Source organism: Spodoptera frugiperda, chromosome 12 (genome assembly GCF_023101765.2).
Source record: "Spodoptera frugiperda isolate SF20-4 chromosome 12, AGI-APGP_CSIRO_Sfru_2.0, whole genome shotgun sequence".
Lineage (NCBI taxonomy): Eukaryota > Metazoa > Arthropoda > Insecta > Lepidoptera > Noctuidae > Spodoptera > Spodoptera frugiperda.
Window position 1 is genome coordinate 6775706 of NC_064223.1, and position 12621 is coordinate 6788326.

General features: G+C 33.9%; 3 protein-coding genes across 5 annotated transcripts; 2 read left to right on the plus strand and 1 right to left on the minus strand.

The window, feature by feature from the left end:
* The first annotated feature begins 204 nt into the window (after window positions 1–204).
* Window positions 205–3055, plus strand: LOC118262260 (S-formylglutathione hydrolase). 2 transcript variants are annotated; one of them, XM_035573454.2, is made up of 5 exons: window positions 205–353; window positions 1266–1489; window positions 1931–2176; window positions 2471–2690; window positions 2782–3055. In XM_035573454.2, exons 2-5 carry the CDS (start codon window positions 1275–1277, stop codon window positions 2962–2964), a joined length of 864 nt encoding a protein of 287 aa, XP_035429347.2. In that variant the 5' UTR covers window positions 205–353; window positions 1266–1274; the 3' UTR covers window positions 2965–3055. The 2 variants fall into 2 exon arrangements, with proteins under 2 accessions (XP_035429347.2, XP_035429346.2); XM_035573453.2 differs by having other exon boundaries at window positions 333–639.
* On the minus strand, window positions 3005–6035 carry LOC118262259 (presenilins-associated rhomboid-like protein, mitochondrial). 2 transcript variants are annotated; one of them, XM_035573452.2, is made up of 9 exons: window positions 5840–6032; window positions 5577–5769; window positions 5232–5360; window positions 4992–5157; window positions 4811–4906; window positions 4115–4239; window positions 3816–3917; window positions 3596–3693; window positions 3005–3310 (listed from the first exon to the last, which is right to left on the minus strand). In XM_035573452.2, the coding sequence occupies exons 1-9, from the start codon at window positions 5884–5886 to the stop codon at window positions 3214–3216; spliced, it is 1053 nt and encodes a 350-aa protein (XP_035429345.1). In that variant the 5' UTR covers window positions 5887–6032; the 3' UTR covers window positions 3005–3213. The 2 variants fall into 2 exon arrangements, with proteins under 2 accessions (XP_035429345.1, XP_050553596.1); XM_050697639.1 differs by lacking the exon at window positions 5232–5360 and having other exon boundaries at window positions 5840–6035.
* Window positions 6036–8152: 2117 nt separating this feature from the next.
* On the plus strand, window positions 8153–9775 carry LOC118262257 (saccharopine dehydrogenase-like oxidoreductase). Its single transcript, XM_035573451.2, has one exon. The coding sequence runs from the start codon at window positions 8356–8358 to the stop codon at window positions 9622–9624; it is 1269 nt and encodes a 422-aa protein (XP_035429344.2). The 5' UTR covers window positions 8153–8355; the 3' UTR covers window positions 9625–9775.
* Window positions 9776–12621: the final 2846 nt, after the last annotated feature.

The following is a 12621-nucleotide window of genomic DNA, read 5'->3' on the forward strand; positions in this document are numbered from 1 at the left end:
TGAATAACCGAAAATTACCTACTTATACTTTACCCGACACGGGAATCCAACCCGAGATCCTTGCTCTACAGTCGCAATTGCGACCGTTTAGTGGCCATTGAGGCAGTTTTATTTAAATCAGATTAAAAGAATTTTATTGTTTTCGCTGTAGAGTATGCAATATGCAGATTACTAATTTTCATGATCAATGACTAGTAATTAGTATTATTTTTGCAAGGTAGATAGATATGACATACTGTCATTCATGACCGATATAATTTGTTGTCAATGTCATTTCTGGTTCTGTCATTTTGCTGTCATCACTCACTTCACTATCTTTTTGATAACATTGTCGTGCAGGCTTCGATTGTAAAGTAAGTTTAAAATATATTTTTTGCAATATAATACAATATATTCTCTGTAGCTGAATTAATCGCAACTTCATGCTACATAGTCCAGCCAGACTTTCAATCAATATATATTAGTAGCAGTCTGTAAATTATACCATTCAACAGACGTAGTTCTGCGGTATTCGGTAGTGATATCGTCGGTTCACAGTTCACGTGCATGCAAAATATTCGCACTTTATTGTCGCACAATCGAGTGTCCATTCGCCTGCCTAATTCACTAATTTTAGTGTTTCGTGTCTCTCGTGACCAAGTAAGCTCAGGCAAACTGAATAAATAAATATATAGTAGAGGATATACTTAAAGGAAGTCATGCCGGCCGGCTTAGAATGTAAAAAAGAGCGACCTTCTGGACTGTTTCCGTAGTAGTAGCACTGGCAAATCAATGATTTACGACCTTGGTGTAGTTGATAGTTCATGGATAAGTAAAATATGGTGTCATATTTATTGGTTATTTATTTTTAAATAGGGGAATATAGCCACGTACATATTTAGTGCCTTTTTTTTTAATTTAAAATGTAAATTTATTTATTCACTAAGATTATGGGCATGGTCATGCCTTAACCCATTGTGTGCTAGAACACAAGATCCACGCAAGACACAATGTATTTTCAGTTAAGGGATATAAAAATGTGTTAAGCATGATAATAATATGCTAAATAATGATAATACATGTGACTACACTTTTAATAGTAGTAAGATATTTAAACTAGAGCCAAGCATGCAAAAATAACAATTTTGAATGAAATAATCTTATTGGCATTTGTCAATTTACTATCATAACATGTATGAGTAAAAATTCTAATAGGTTTCATTTTTTTCTTCAGGAGTATTAATTTAGTAATCCCAAGGTTGTAATTAATTTTCTTTTTTTTATAGAAGGCCACCATGGATCAACTTTCCTTAGTTTCATCTAACAAGATATTTGGGGGGTACCAAAAAGTGTACTCCCATCAGTCATCTGAATTAAAATGTAAGATGAACTTCTCTGTGTACTTGCCACCACAGGCTGAAGGTGGTGATGTCAAGTTACCAGTTGTTTTCTACCTCTCGGGACTTACTTGCAGTGAGCAAAACTTCATCACTAAATCAGGCTTCCAAAGGTAAATAATATTTAAGTACTGTACTTTTAATTCCACAATAGTTGTGAGGTTTCTATTCCATATTTTGGTCAAGATTCCCTCCAAGGAAGAAAAGTTAATATTTGCTAAAGAAAAGAATAATCATATTGAAGATATCTTCATATCATTTATTGATTGAGATGATTTATTGCCTAATACTGCATTTCTCTTTTCAAAGTGATATACATATATAGAAAAAAAAAATGTTGCTAAAAAATTTCATAAGAATAACAAAAAATGTTTATGTAGCTTCTTGAACTTATTCAGATTATTGTAATTATGTTATAAACAATAGCTCTTAATTATTGTTCTTATCAAATCAAAAATATCAAACTTATCATGTATTTTATTTATAAACTTGAAAAAATCTATACTATCTGTAACTAAGTTTGAAATTAAAATGTAATAATTGTTTATGTACAGGTATGCTGCAGACCACGGCATAATAGTTGTTGGCCCTGACACTTCTCCCAGAGGAGTCAAAATTCCAGGTGATGATGACTCCTGGGACTTTGGTGTTGGTGCTGGATTTTATGTAGATGCCTCTAAAGAGCCATGGTCAACAAACTACAGAATGGCTAGTTATGTAAACAAGGAATTGTATGAATTAGTTCAGCAAGCTTTTAACAATGTGGTCGATCCTGACAGAATTGGCATCATGGGACACAGGTACAATGTCAATTTATACACTTACATTATTTAATAAACAGAGATAATATGTTGTATGGCAATGCTGGTATGTTAGTCTTTTTTAAATTGTCATATATGTGTTGAATAGCATAATAACTTTAGTAATTTATGTCATGTTGAATTTAAGATAAATGGTTATCACTCCCCATGATACATTCTTCACCAGGTTTATTATATTATGTATAAGTCCCATTCCTATGTAACAGACAGTAAGCCTCAAAAGTGTGATAAATCGACAGACAGCCAGAACTGATATTCTTATCTAATTTCCAGTATGGGAGGTCATGGAGCTTTAATATCAACTCTCAGAAATCCTGGGTTATACAAGTCAGTAAGTGCATTTGCTCCCATCTGCAACCCCATTCAAGGCGCATGGGGAATAAAGGCCCTTGGAGGATACTTGGGAGATGATAAGAGCAAGTGGGTTGAGTGGGATGCTACAGAACTAGTCAAGAAATACGATGGACCTCCACTCACTTTACTCATTGACCAGGTATTTTATTTAATTCAATATACATACATACTTGCTCAGTCTTATACCAAAATCGTTTCTAACTTATACCTGTTTTTCTTTTGTGTTCCAGGGTTCAGTTGACCAATTTTATTTAGACAAGCAATTATTGCCAGAAAACTTGGTAGAGGCGTGTCGTTCAGCGGGTGTCCCAGTCATACTGAAGCTGCGTGAAGGTTACGACCACTCATACTACCACATAGCCTCTTACATCGGCGAACACTTCGACTTCCACGCCAAGATACTGAAGGCCTAATCAAAGAAACTTATTGACCAAGTCAATAATGTAAAATGCATTTTTAATTAATATCCGTTTTTATTTTTGAAATAAAGTTGTTATTTACAAATATTTCCTTTTCTGTAAACATACAAAGAAAAGCCAAATTTTTATCACAACAATAGAAGAAATGCTATTTACCAAACATTAAAAATAATTTGTCAGTTTAGATTCATAATATTTTCTTAACAAAAATTGTTTTACTATTATTTTCACTAAGTCAAGTTGCTATCTGCCCGAATCGTTTTTCCTAAAAGTATGGTAATACTGCAGGAATTTATCTCTGTTCCCCCATATCATTGAGCTACCCCAGTGACACCATGCCCTGTAAAAGAAATCAACATTTTATTCCAGTACTTTCTGCAGTTTGCTGTGCTGTAGAGATTTCACCTACACTAATATTTGCACTAAAAACCTACCTTCGTGAACAACTTGTATTTACGTATGTACATAAACACAACACGAAGAAAAAAAACAAAGTTTTCAGTTGACTCTCCTTTTTTTTGATAATCTGGCACACATGCTGTTTTAAACAACAATTATTTAATATTATTATTGTTCAATATGATAAATATTGTACTGAAAACGTTTTAATAATTTATGTACTCACATGCCAAATAATGCACCACCAAGATGCGCAGCATGGTCGAAGAATTTCCATCCAAATACCACTCCGGCCAAGTCAACACTCATGATAACCTTGATAGCCTGTAATATTAATGTTAAAGTTTTTTTTTATAACCACCAAAATATATTTAAGAACACCTACTACACATTTACTTAGTACACTCCATACTATTAACTATAGAAGAAAAAGTTGTCATGTTTACCGTGCCAGCAGCAAATGTGTACATGGGCAAGAAGATAATGCTGAGCCTGGTATCAGGATACTGCACACATACATATGCCAACACTGACATTATTGCTCCTGACTGAAACAAAGGCAAATCATAAAGATTTAATAAATTAGCGACTAAATTAATCTCAATTAGGTACTAAATTATTTTAAAATCATCTTATATCCAATAATAGCATGAGTGTAGGTAATAGTAAAAACATTATTATAGAAAGACCTTTTTGTCCTTTTTGGTAAAAAGTGTTAATCATCATTTATAATAATTATACTTACTGCACCAAGACTAAGGCCAGGCTGATTTAGTAAAACTTTGTAGACAAAACTTGCGAAGCTGCTTATTACACCAGCGCTTAAATACATGGCTACAAATTGTTCTTTGCCTAATGAAGCTACTGCAGCTGTAAGTACATAAACAGAACAAATTGGTGAGTTGATGAGATATTCACTTATATGCAAAACAAAGACATTGCTTTCCAGTTGTTTTTTTCCTTACTTTATAAAGGAGAATGCCAAAAACAGAAGTGTTGATTAAAATCATTCTTGAACATACATTACTATGTATGTCACCATTATAAATTTTGGCCAAAGCCATAACTTAACATGTTTCTTTATTACTTGGTGATGGTTTCATTGAAAACAATTATTGAATTTAGGATATGCTATGTATATGTTTCCTTATTATGTGTGGCAACACACATAATAAATGACTTTAATTGATTTTGGATTTGTCTCCATACATTTTTGGGCATAGTTCTTTTATTCACTTACTTTTCTACCACATAGTATAGTTACACCAATCAATCAGTTGTAAGTTAAGTTTTAAATCCAAATAATTTAAGATTAACCACTGACATAATGTATTTTCTATTGTGTTGCATAATAATATACTAAAAGTAAAGAGTTTAATATTCTTATTGTTTTATAAAGATTCAATTCCATTTTCATCCTTAGATTATGAAAATTACTTACCAGGCATGAAGCTGTAGAGAACATACATATTTGCAGCTAAATGCATTGCAGAATAATGGCTGAATGTAGACAACAACATTGGTAGACATCGTGAACCTGTTTCCAATTATCAGCATTACATATTTTCTCAAGTAACTTATAATTCATTCAATTCATGATTATCATTTATTAAAAAACTTACTTCCAGATGGATTAGAACAGAAGTATTTTATCATGTAAGGTTGCAGGGACCTCACACGCCAAGCACCAAACACCAATAAATTTGCAGCAAGTATTGGGTAAAATACTTTCTCACTATCTCTTAATGACCTCCACCATTTGGTAAGTGGACCAGGCTCAGCTTTTTGCTAAAATAAAAATAATCAAATTGGAAATTATTCTAGGTAAGTAATTTACTTAACTGTATCAGGAAAATACTCACAAGATGTGTTTTAAATTTTCTTTGTTGAGCACTCAACCAGGTGCCAGGTTTTTTGAGAAAAGATGAGGCATGTGCGCGAAGATTTTCATATTCCCATATAAAGCAGCCAGTGAGACTCACTGCAGACACCTTAGGATAATAATAAAATTATCTGTTTATAATGTTCCCTAAGATAATTTATGATGTTGGATATTAATAAACAAAATGCCATTATAGTTACAGACCTTTTAGTGATCAAACCTAGCTTTTGTCATGTAAATAATTATTTAATAAGAATTATATTAACTACATACTTAAAATGAGAAAATATTAATATCACAAGTAAACAAGAAAACGTAATCTCACCCCAACTGTGAAAAAGAAAGGTTTCCAAAGGACTCTAGCATGAAGAGGTCCTGATTCTATCTGTATCTGTGACAACGGATCGGGCTCGAGAGCCGTGCGCCGGGGGCCTCGTCGACTGTTGTGTAATGAATTGCGAACCACCACCCGAACGTTGCTGAAGCTTCCACGACCTTGCTGAAGAAGCAACGGTCTACTAAAAATAAGAAAAAAATAATAAACTTTCAATTTTTCAATAACATAACCTTTATTGTAGTTTGCCGTACCAACTATTCGTCGTCTCGGCTGCACACCATACGTTTCTGAAGAACATTATATTGCTTTTTTTGTTATCTTTTCTGTTACATTATTAAAGAACGTAATTATTTTGTATGTCATGCAAATGTATTACAAAACATTTAGGAAAAATTTCAAATTAAATAGCTTTGACAACTGACAAGTGAAGTGATTTTCTAAAAATTGACAGTGACATAAAAATGTTTACACAGATAAAAAAAGATGGGCAAAAATTCTAAATCTAATGATTTCTCCTATTTTAGTTTATGACAGATAGCCTATCATCACCAGCAATCATGAAATAATTGATCTATGCAGTTTTAGTTTAATTTTAGGTGTAGATATTTATTTATAATTATGTATTATAAATATTATATAGAGTTACATATTATTATTTTTATGTTTATCCATCTGCGATTTTATCTTACCAGCGCGTTCTGGTATTGGGGCAATAAAAAGTATTATAATAGATTTGAAATCATTATTACCATTGAAAAAACATTCTCAAAAACAAAAATCAGTGAGAAATCATTCTTTACACAATTCCTTAGAGTTTTTAGATCTTTAATCGAAAAAAGAATACCGCGAAAAAGTTAATTGTTGTATTGTTGCTTAGTTAAATTACCTAGATTCAACTTAATGTTTATTAATGAGATTTGTAAGTTTCAATCAAAATTATGTTAATTATCTTTATCAGTTTAAAGGGCAATCAGTGTCGTATATAGCAGCATTTTAACTACGGTGGGTATTTTAGAGGACATTCATTTATCATAAGCTTTAGCACTCGAACCAAAACTTACCCGAACTCAAAACCGAATCTAAGACATCACGTCCAGCACTTCGGCAGACAAGCAGCCATACTATGTACTTGACTAGAGTTTTTTATTTCTTGTGGACGTCATTAAGATAATACCTCTAGTTGTTTCATTAATCATGTAATATTCATGTTACATACTTATGTTTTTAGGGGGATAGGATGACAAACAAGGAAATGGATCATCACCTGATGATAAGTTATCGAATTCACCCATGGACACCCGAAGTTCGTTGACAGAAACAGAAAAAACTATAAATCACAAGAGGACTAACTCAGAAGGCGAAACTTACTTTTGGGGAAGGGGGTGAAGTATGTATTGGTCTTACAGTATCTATCACGCTAGGCTCATGAAATCATGACTTATGATGAAGAACATGATATAGGTATCTGTACCTACATACAGCCACCAATGAGAAAAAAGCCATTACACTGAAAAATATGCAATGACTAAAAAAACACATTATGTACGTTCTTAATGCTTGCCAATTTTTTGCCTTATTTACATTTATGTAGAAATATTATCTTACATTTACCTAATTGATTAAAATGCAAATTTACGCCATAAGAATAATTATAGAAGAAGGTGCGGATCCGAATAATTTAATACTAATTGTTACATGCATACATTACATTACCTAAAAACTACATTTAATCTAGACAATCCAAATATTAAAGATAAAATATTACGTGTTTAAATGCCAAGATATTAATGCTACTTAGTTACAGAAATCCAAAATATTGATCTTGCACTAGATAAATACCGTGCTCGTAGAATTAGACAATGACTTTCTTCGTAGCTCAGAAATTAGATAAACTTTCCGACCTTTCGCATTACCGGTTCATGTTCATCTTTCATCTATTATGGTCATCTTCGAAATAGTTTAGTACCTTATTAATGCAAATTATGGGTAGCTGGATAAACGACGATAGGCAGTCTGTAGTCAATTCAAGAAACCTGGTGAAAAAGACCTGTCTACTTAGAACTTCGCTCAACTCAACAGGATAGCTATTGCTTTGTTAAATAAATCCCATCCCAAAAGGCTGGGTAAGATATATGAAGTACCTCCGTGTGCAGGATGCAGTTGAGTCAACTCAGGTGGAGAAAAGTTCCTCGTACTATGTGCCATACTTTTATCATTCATTGCCTACTCATTAGACATTACTTCTGGCTGGGTGGTCACGGTGGCGCTACAGACGCATTAGACGTTTGCTGTTACACCTACATTTTTTTTATTTATACATCATTAAAGAAAACTTACCTACCCTAAGTACCTACTTAATTAAATAGAATGATTGAAAAAATCATAACCCAATTATTCAATATGCAATAATTATACATTACAGAACCTAAATACTTAAGTTAGGTAGGTAGGTACTTTTTTATTTTTATTTTTATGGCGGATTCTCGATTCTCGACTCTAAAACATCACAATCATATTTATAGATAGCATTGAACTTTGAACGGATCTTATTACTTTTTAATATTATCGCTAGGTATGATAATATGAACGAGGTAAATTATGTAGGAGGAGGAGGTATTATTTTCATATCTAGCTAGTACCAGTAAGTCGCCGTCAATGGTAGACGTCTAACATCTATTGACATTATTGACTTGTTTGTAAATTGTCTCAGTGCCAGTGTAGAGACCGGTTTTTACGTTTTACGAGTAACTACATCCATTTTGTTACAATGTCACGTTTAGACCTCGTAATATTTGGTGCTACAGGCTTTACGGGTAAGCAAGCTGTAATACATATGGTAAAATTTGCTAAAAAATATGACCTTGCATCATGGGGAGTTGCCGGTCGATCTGAAGCGAAACTTCGCTCTATGATAACAGAGGTCTCTAAAAAGACTGGAGAAGATATTTCAAGTGTAAAAATCATAATAGCAGATATAGATGATGATCAATCTCTCAAGGATATGTGTATTCAAACTAAGATGATTGTTAATTGCTGTGGCCCTTACCGCATGTATGGTGAACCTGTCGTTAAAGCGGCTGTGGAGAACAAGACTAATTATGTCGATGTAAGTGGTGAACCCCAGTTTATGGAAACAATGCAGATCCGTTATGATGAACAAGCACGGCAAGCCGGAGTGTTTATCGTTAGTGCGTGTGGTTGGGATAGCATTCCTGCTGATATGGGTGTTATCTTCCTAAAACAACATTTTGCTGGTACTTTAAATTCTGTGGAGTCTTATTTAGAGTCATATTTGCCACCAGAATTTAAGGCTGAGTCACGAGAACGAGGCCTCATCAATTATGGCACTTGGGAGTCATTGGTATATGGTATTACCCATATGAATGAGTTGCCTGCTCTAAGGAAGAAGTTGTTTCCTGAACCTCTACCTCGTTTAAAGCCTAAACTTCAACGTCAAACACTGCACAAAAAGGACGGCAAGTGGTATCTCCCATTTCTTGGGGCTGATGAGTCAGTTGTCTATCGCACTCAGCGTTATTTATATCACAATGAACAGGAACGTCCTATTCAATTCAAAGCTTACTTCAAATCTGGAAGTTTGGGTCAAACCATTTTGAGTATCTTTGGAGCAGTAATACTTTTCATTATGACAAAAATGTCATTTACCAGAAATATTTTGCTTAAATATCCCAAGGCTTGTTCCCTGGGCATGGTAACAAAGGAGGGTCCCACTGATAATGTTATGAATAATACACATTTTTCATTTGAGCTTATTGGAAAAGGCTGGGAGAGTGGTGCTGATGTACAGAACACAAAGCCAAATAAAACTGTTGTTGCTAGGGTTACTGGCACGAATCCAGGTTATGGTGCCACAGTTGTAGCACTTCTGATGGCAGCACACACTATTCTCAAGGAGAGAGAAAAGTTGCCAGGAGCAGGCGGAGTTACAACTCCAGGAGCCGTTTTCAAAAACACAAATTTAATCAACAAACTGATAGAAAACAACTTGAAGTATGAAATTGTTGGGACCAAGTAATACTTGAATTTGCAAGCTTTATTTCTTTATTTATTTTTGGCATTAGAAGTTAAGGTTTACTTTTAAATAATATAACAATGGAAAACTATGTGGTAGGAGGAAAGCATTTCTAATTAAATTAATAAAATATATACTTGCATAAATATTAAAACTTGTTTCATTTCTTGTACTAACTATAAAAATCATACAATATTGATGCCTATGTTTTTTTAGAATAGAGGGTAAATAGTACTAAAAAGTATACAATATGAAACATTGAGTCACAAAACTATGTACTGTGTTTGTATATTGCTAGACATAGCATAAAACTCAGAGTTTGCTTCATCATGTAATATTATAATACAATAGATAGGAACTTTAATTGAGAGTTACAATAAGTGAGGGTAAGATTATTATAAGTAATGTAATTGTGTGTAGTAAGTAAGTACCCACAATTACTAAAAAGTGGGTAATAAGTAAGTAAGAAATAAATAAAGGTGTGAGAAAATATAGAGATGAATTTACATTATTTAATCTTTCCTATGACAACACCTACTAGCATACTAGATGAGTTTGTGTAGCTTATGGACTTCTACTACCTACTTGTAGGTACCTACTATTTATTCTGTGGTATGGACAAGGTGATGAATAATTATTTATAAATGACCTTGGATGGTCAAAGAGGTTTACATATTATTTTATAGGTGTGTTAATCAACTGATAATGAGCTTAACGACAGATAGGTAGGTATTGCATTTGTTTTTGTTTTGCTTGCACGCGTGACCTTATTAGTATGACCGCGAGATCCTTGGTTCGACCGCTCGCTTGTCTGACTATTGACTTGACTTTCCACTAATCCCAGAATACACTACGTACCTAATTATCTTACTAGATAAGTGATTATTAAACCCCTTATTGTGAGATTTCTTAACAACTGAAGAAATGTGCATCAGTTCTTTTCATTGGGGTATAAATGGTGTGGTAGGTATTATTTTTAAAACCGAGTCACCTCTTTATCTTTTGACGTTTATTATTAGATATGTTCTCATACTTATTGGTATCCCTATAAAATATTTTATTATTGCATTTGTTTTCGTCTCGTAATATGTAGGTTTATGTACCTACTTAGGTAAAATTTTTGTTATTTTGGTAGCAAATTTATCGATATTTCGGCGCGGAAATCGAACCTGTGACACGTTGTACAGTAGCCGGTCACTCAACCACTGCACCATCCGTGCACACCAAAATTATCGATACCTATTACCATTTACAGAACATTTCAGCGAATTTCAAACAAGTTTCTTTTTGGAAAAGTCAAGGCTATTATTTTGCAAACGACAATAAGAATCGCTGACTTCTGTTGGAATTGTTTTATCTACCTGGTACTTACAGATTGTCTTTATTGTTCGGCTTAATAATGCCATTAATTACTCCGTTCTATGAAGAACTCATTGCGTGCACTTCATGGTACGTTGATCTCGGCTCAATGATGTTGATGGTATTGACTTCTGAAGAAGTAAACGTTCCTTTTTCAAAATTAACATATTTTCACTGCAATGATTCCAGTAGACCGTGAGAATATCCATGTTTGTGTTACGTGGAAATCAGTCGGTCTTGCGTTATGGATAGTTGGACACTGTTGTATCGAATAGTCGCCTGCGCGGCAGTAAGGCAACAGTAAACCTGTAAACGACTAAGCCCTCTACTCTAATCCAATTCACTTACCTTTCAGACTGGTTACACTACACTTGCCATCTCAGTCACTCGCATTCTGTGTTAAGGTTCCGCGATTTTGAATTTTATTCACTGAAGATAAAATTCTTTTACCTAAGTTTGAGATAAATACACTCAGATCCTTGATGTTTTTGTTTCTTTTTTGCTGTTGCCCGTTGAACGAGTCATTGCTTTTTTGTACATAGGTACATAATTACATATAACTTAGTTTATCATTATAGAGGTTTGAGATTGTTTTACATTTTTATTGTTTTACCTTTTAATTTACAATATTATAATAATAAATGTAAAGTAAGTAGTAGAATTTTTCACTATGATCGTTTGATGACTTATTCCGCTGAAGCAATTGTTGACGCTGTTTTATAGATCTGGCACCAATTTAAAGACTACTAAACATCAGCCTATACTAACATCTAGGCTATTCTGTATTGCCAATTCGAAACATTCCAAATGGGCTCGATCGCATTCTCGCTCATCTTCGAATGTTTCGAATTGACAATTACAGAATAGCCTATCAGAGTACTTAACGTAGGTATATCAAGACACTATGAAGCTGTACAAGCAATTGAAAAACTGAATGTAGGTATACCTGTATTAGGTACTTATGCCACTTAATTGTTGACAGCACAAAGAAATCGCATTTGTTATACTTAATCGTGCTATTTTTGAATGGAATCAATTTTTCTAACAATAATTACAAATCATGAAAAATAGTAAGGTTTTGAAGAACTACACCCCTTGTTGACTGAACTGACAGGAACACTGAAAAAATCCTATTTGACCCCCATGGTTGAAAACCATCATGGAGCAGAGGAGCTTTCTCGTCTGGGGAAGACGAGACTTAAATACTGATCGATCAATTAAACCTACCAAGTACCTACCCTGGTATTTCGTTCCACATGTGGGTAGGGATACTGCATTTCACCTACATAACACAGCATAACTGACTGGCACCACGATACGTACCTACTAAAACTCACATTACGTAAGTATCTTCTAGCTTCACAAAATAATTTTTTTTTTATAACGTCACGCCTTTAATGCCCGAAAGGGTAGGCAGAGGTGCACGTTATGGCACATAATGCCAATGTACACCCACATATCACAATTTATGTTGTAAGTCCCATGTAATAGGAGGTGAGCCTATTGCCATATATCGAGCACATTTTCAGACTTCGTGCTACCACTGAGAAATTTCCGAAATACCGATAAAAGCCCAGTAATACTTCGCCCAACCCGGGAATCGAACCCGAGACCCCTTGCCCGGCAGTCGCACTTGCAACC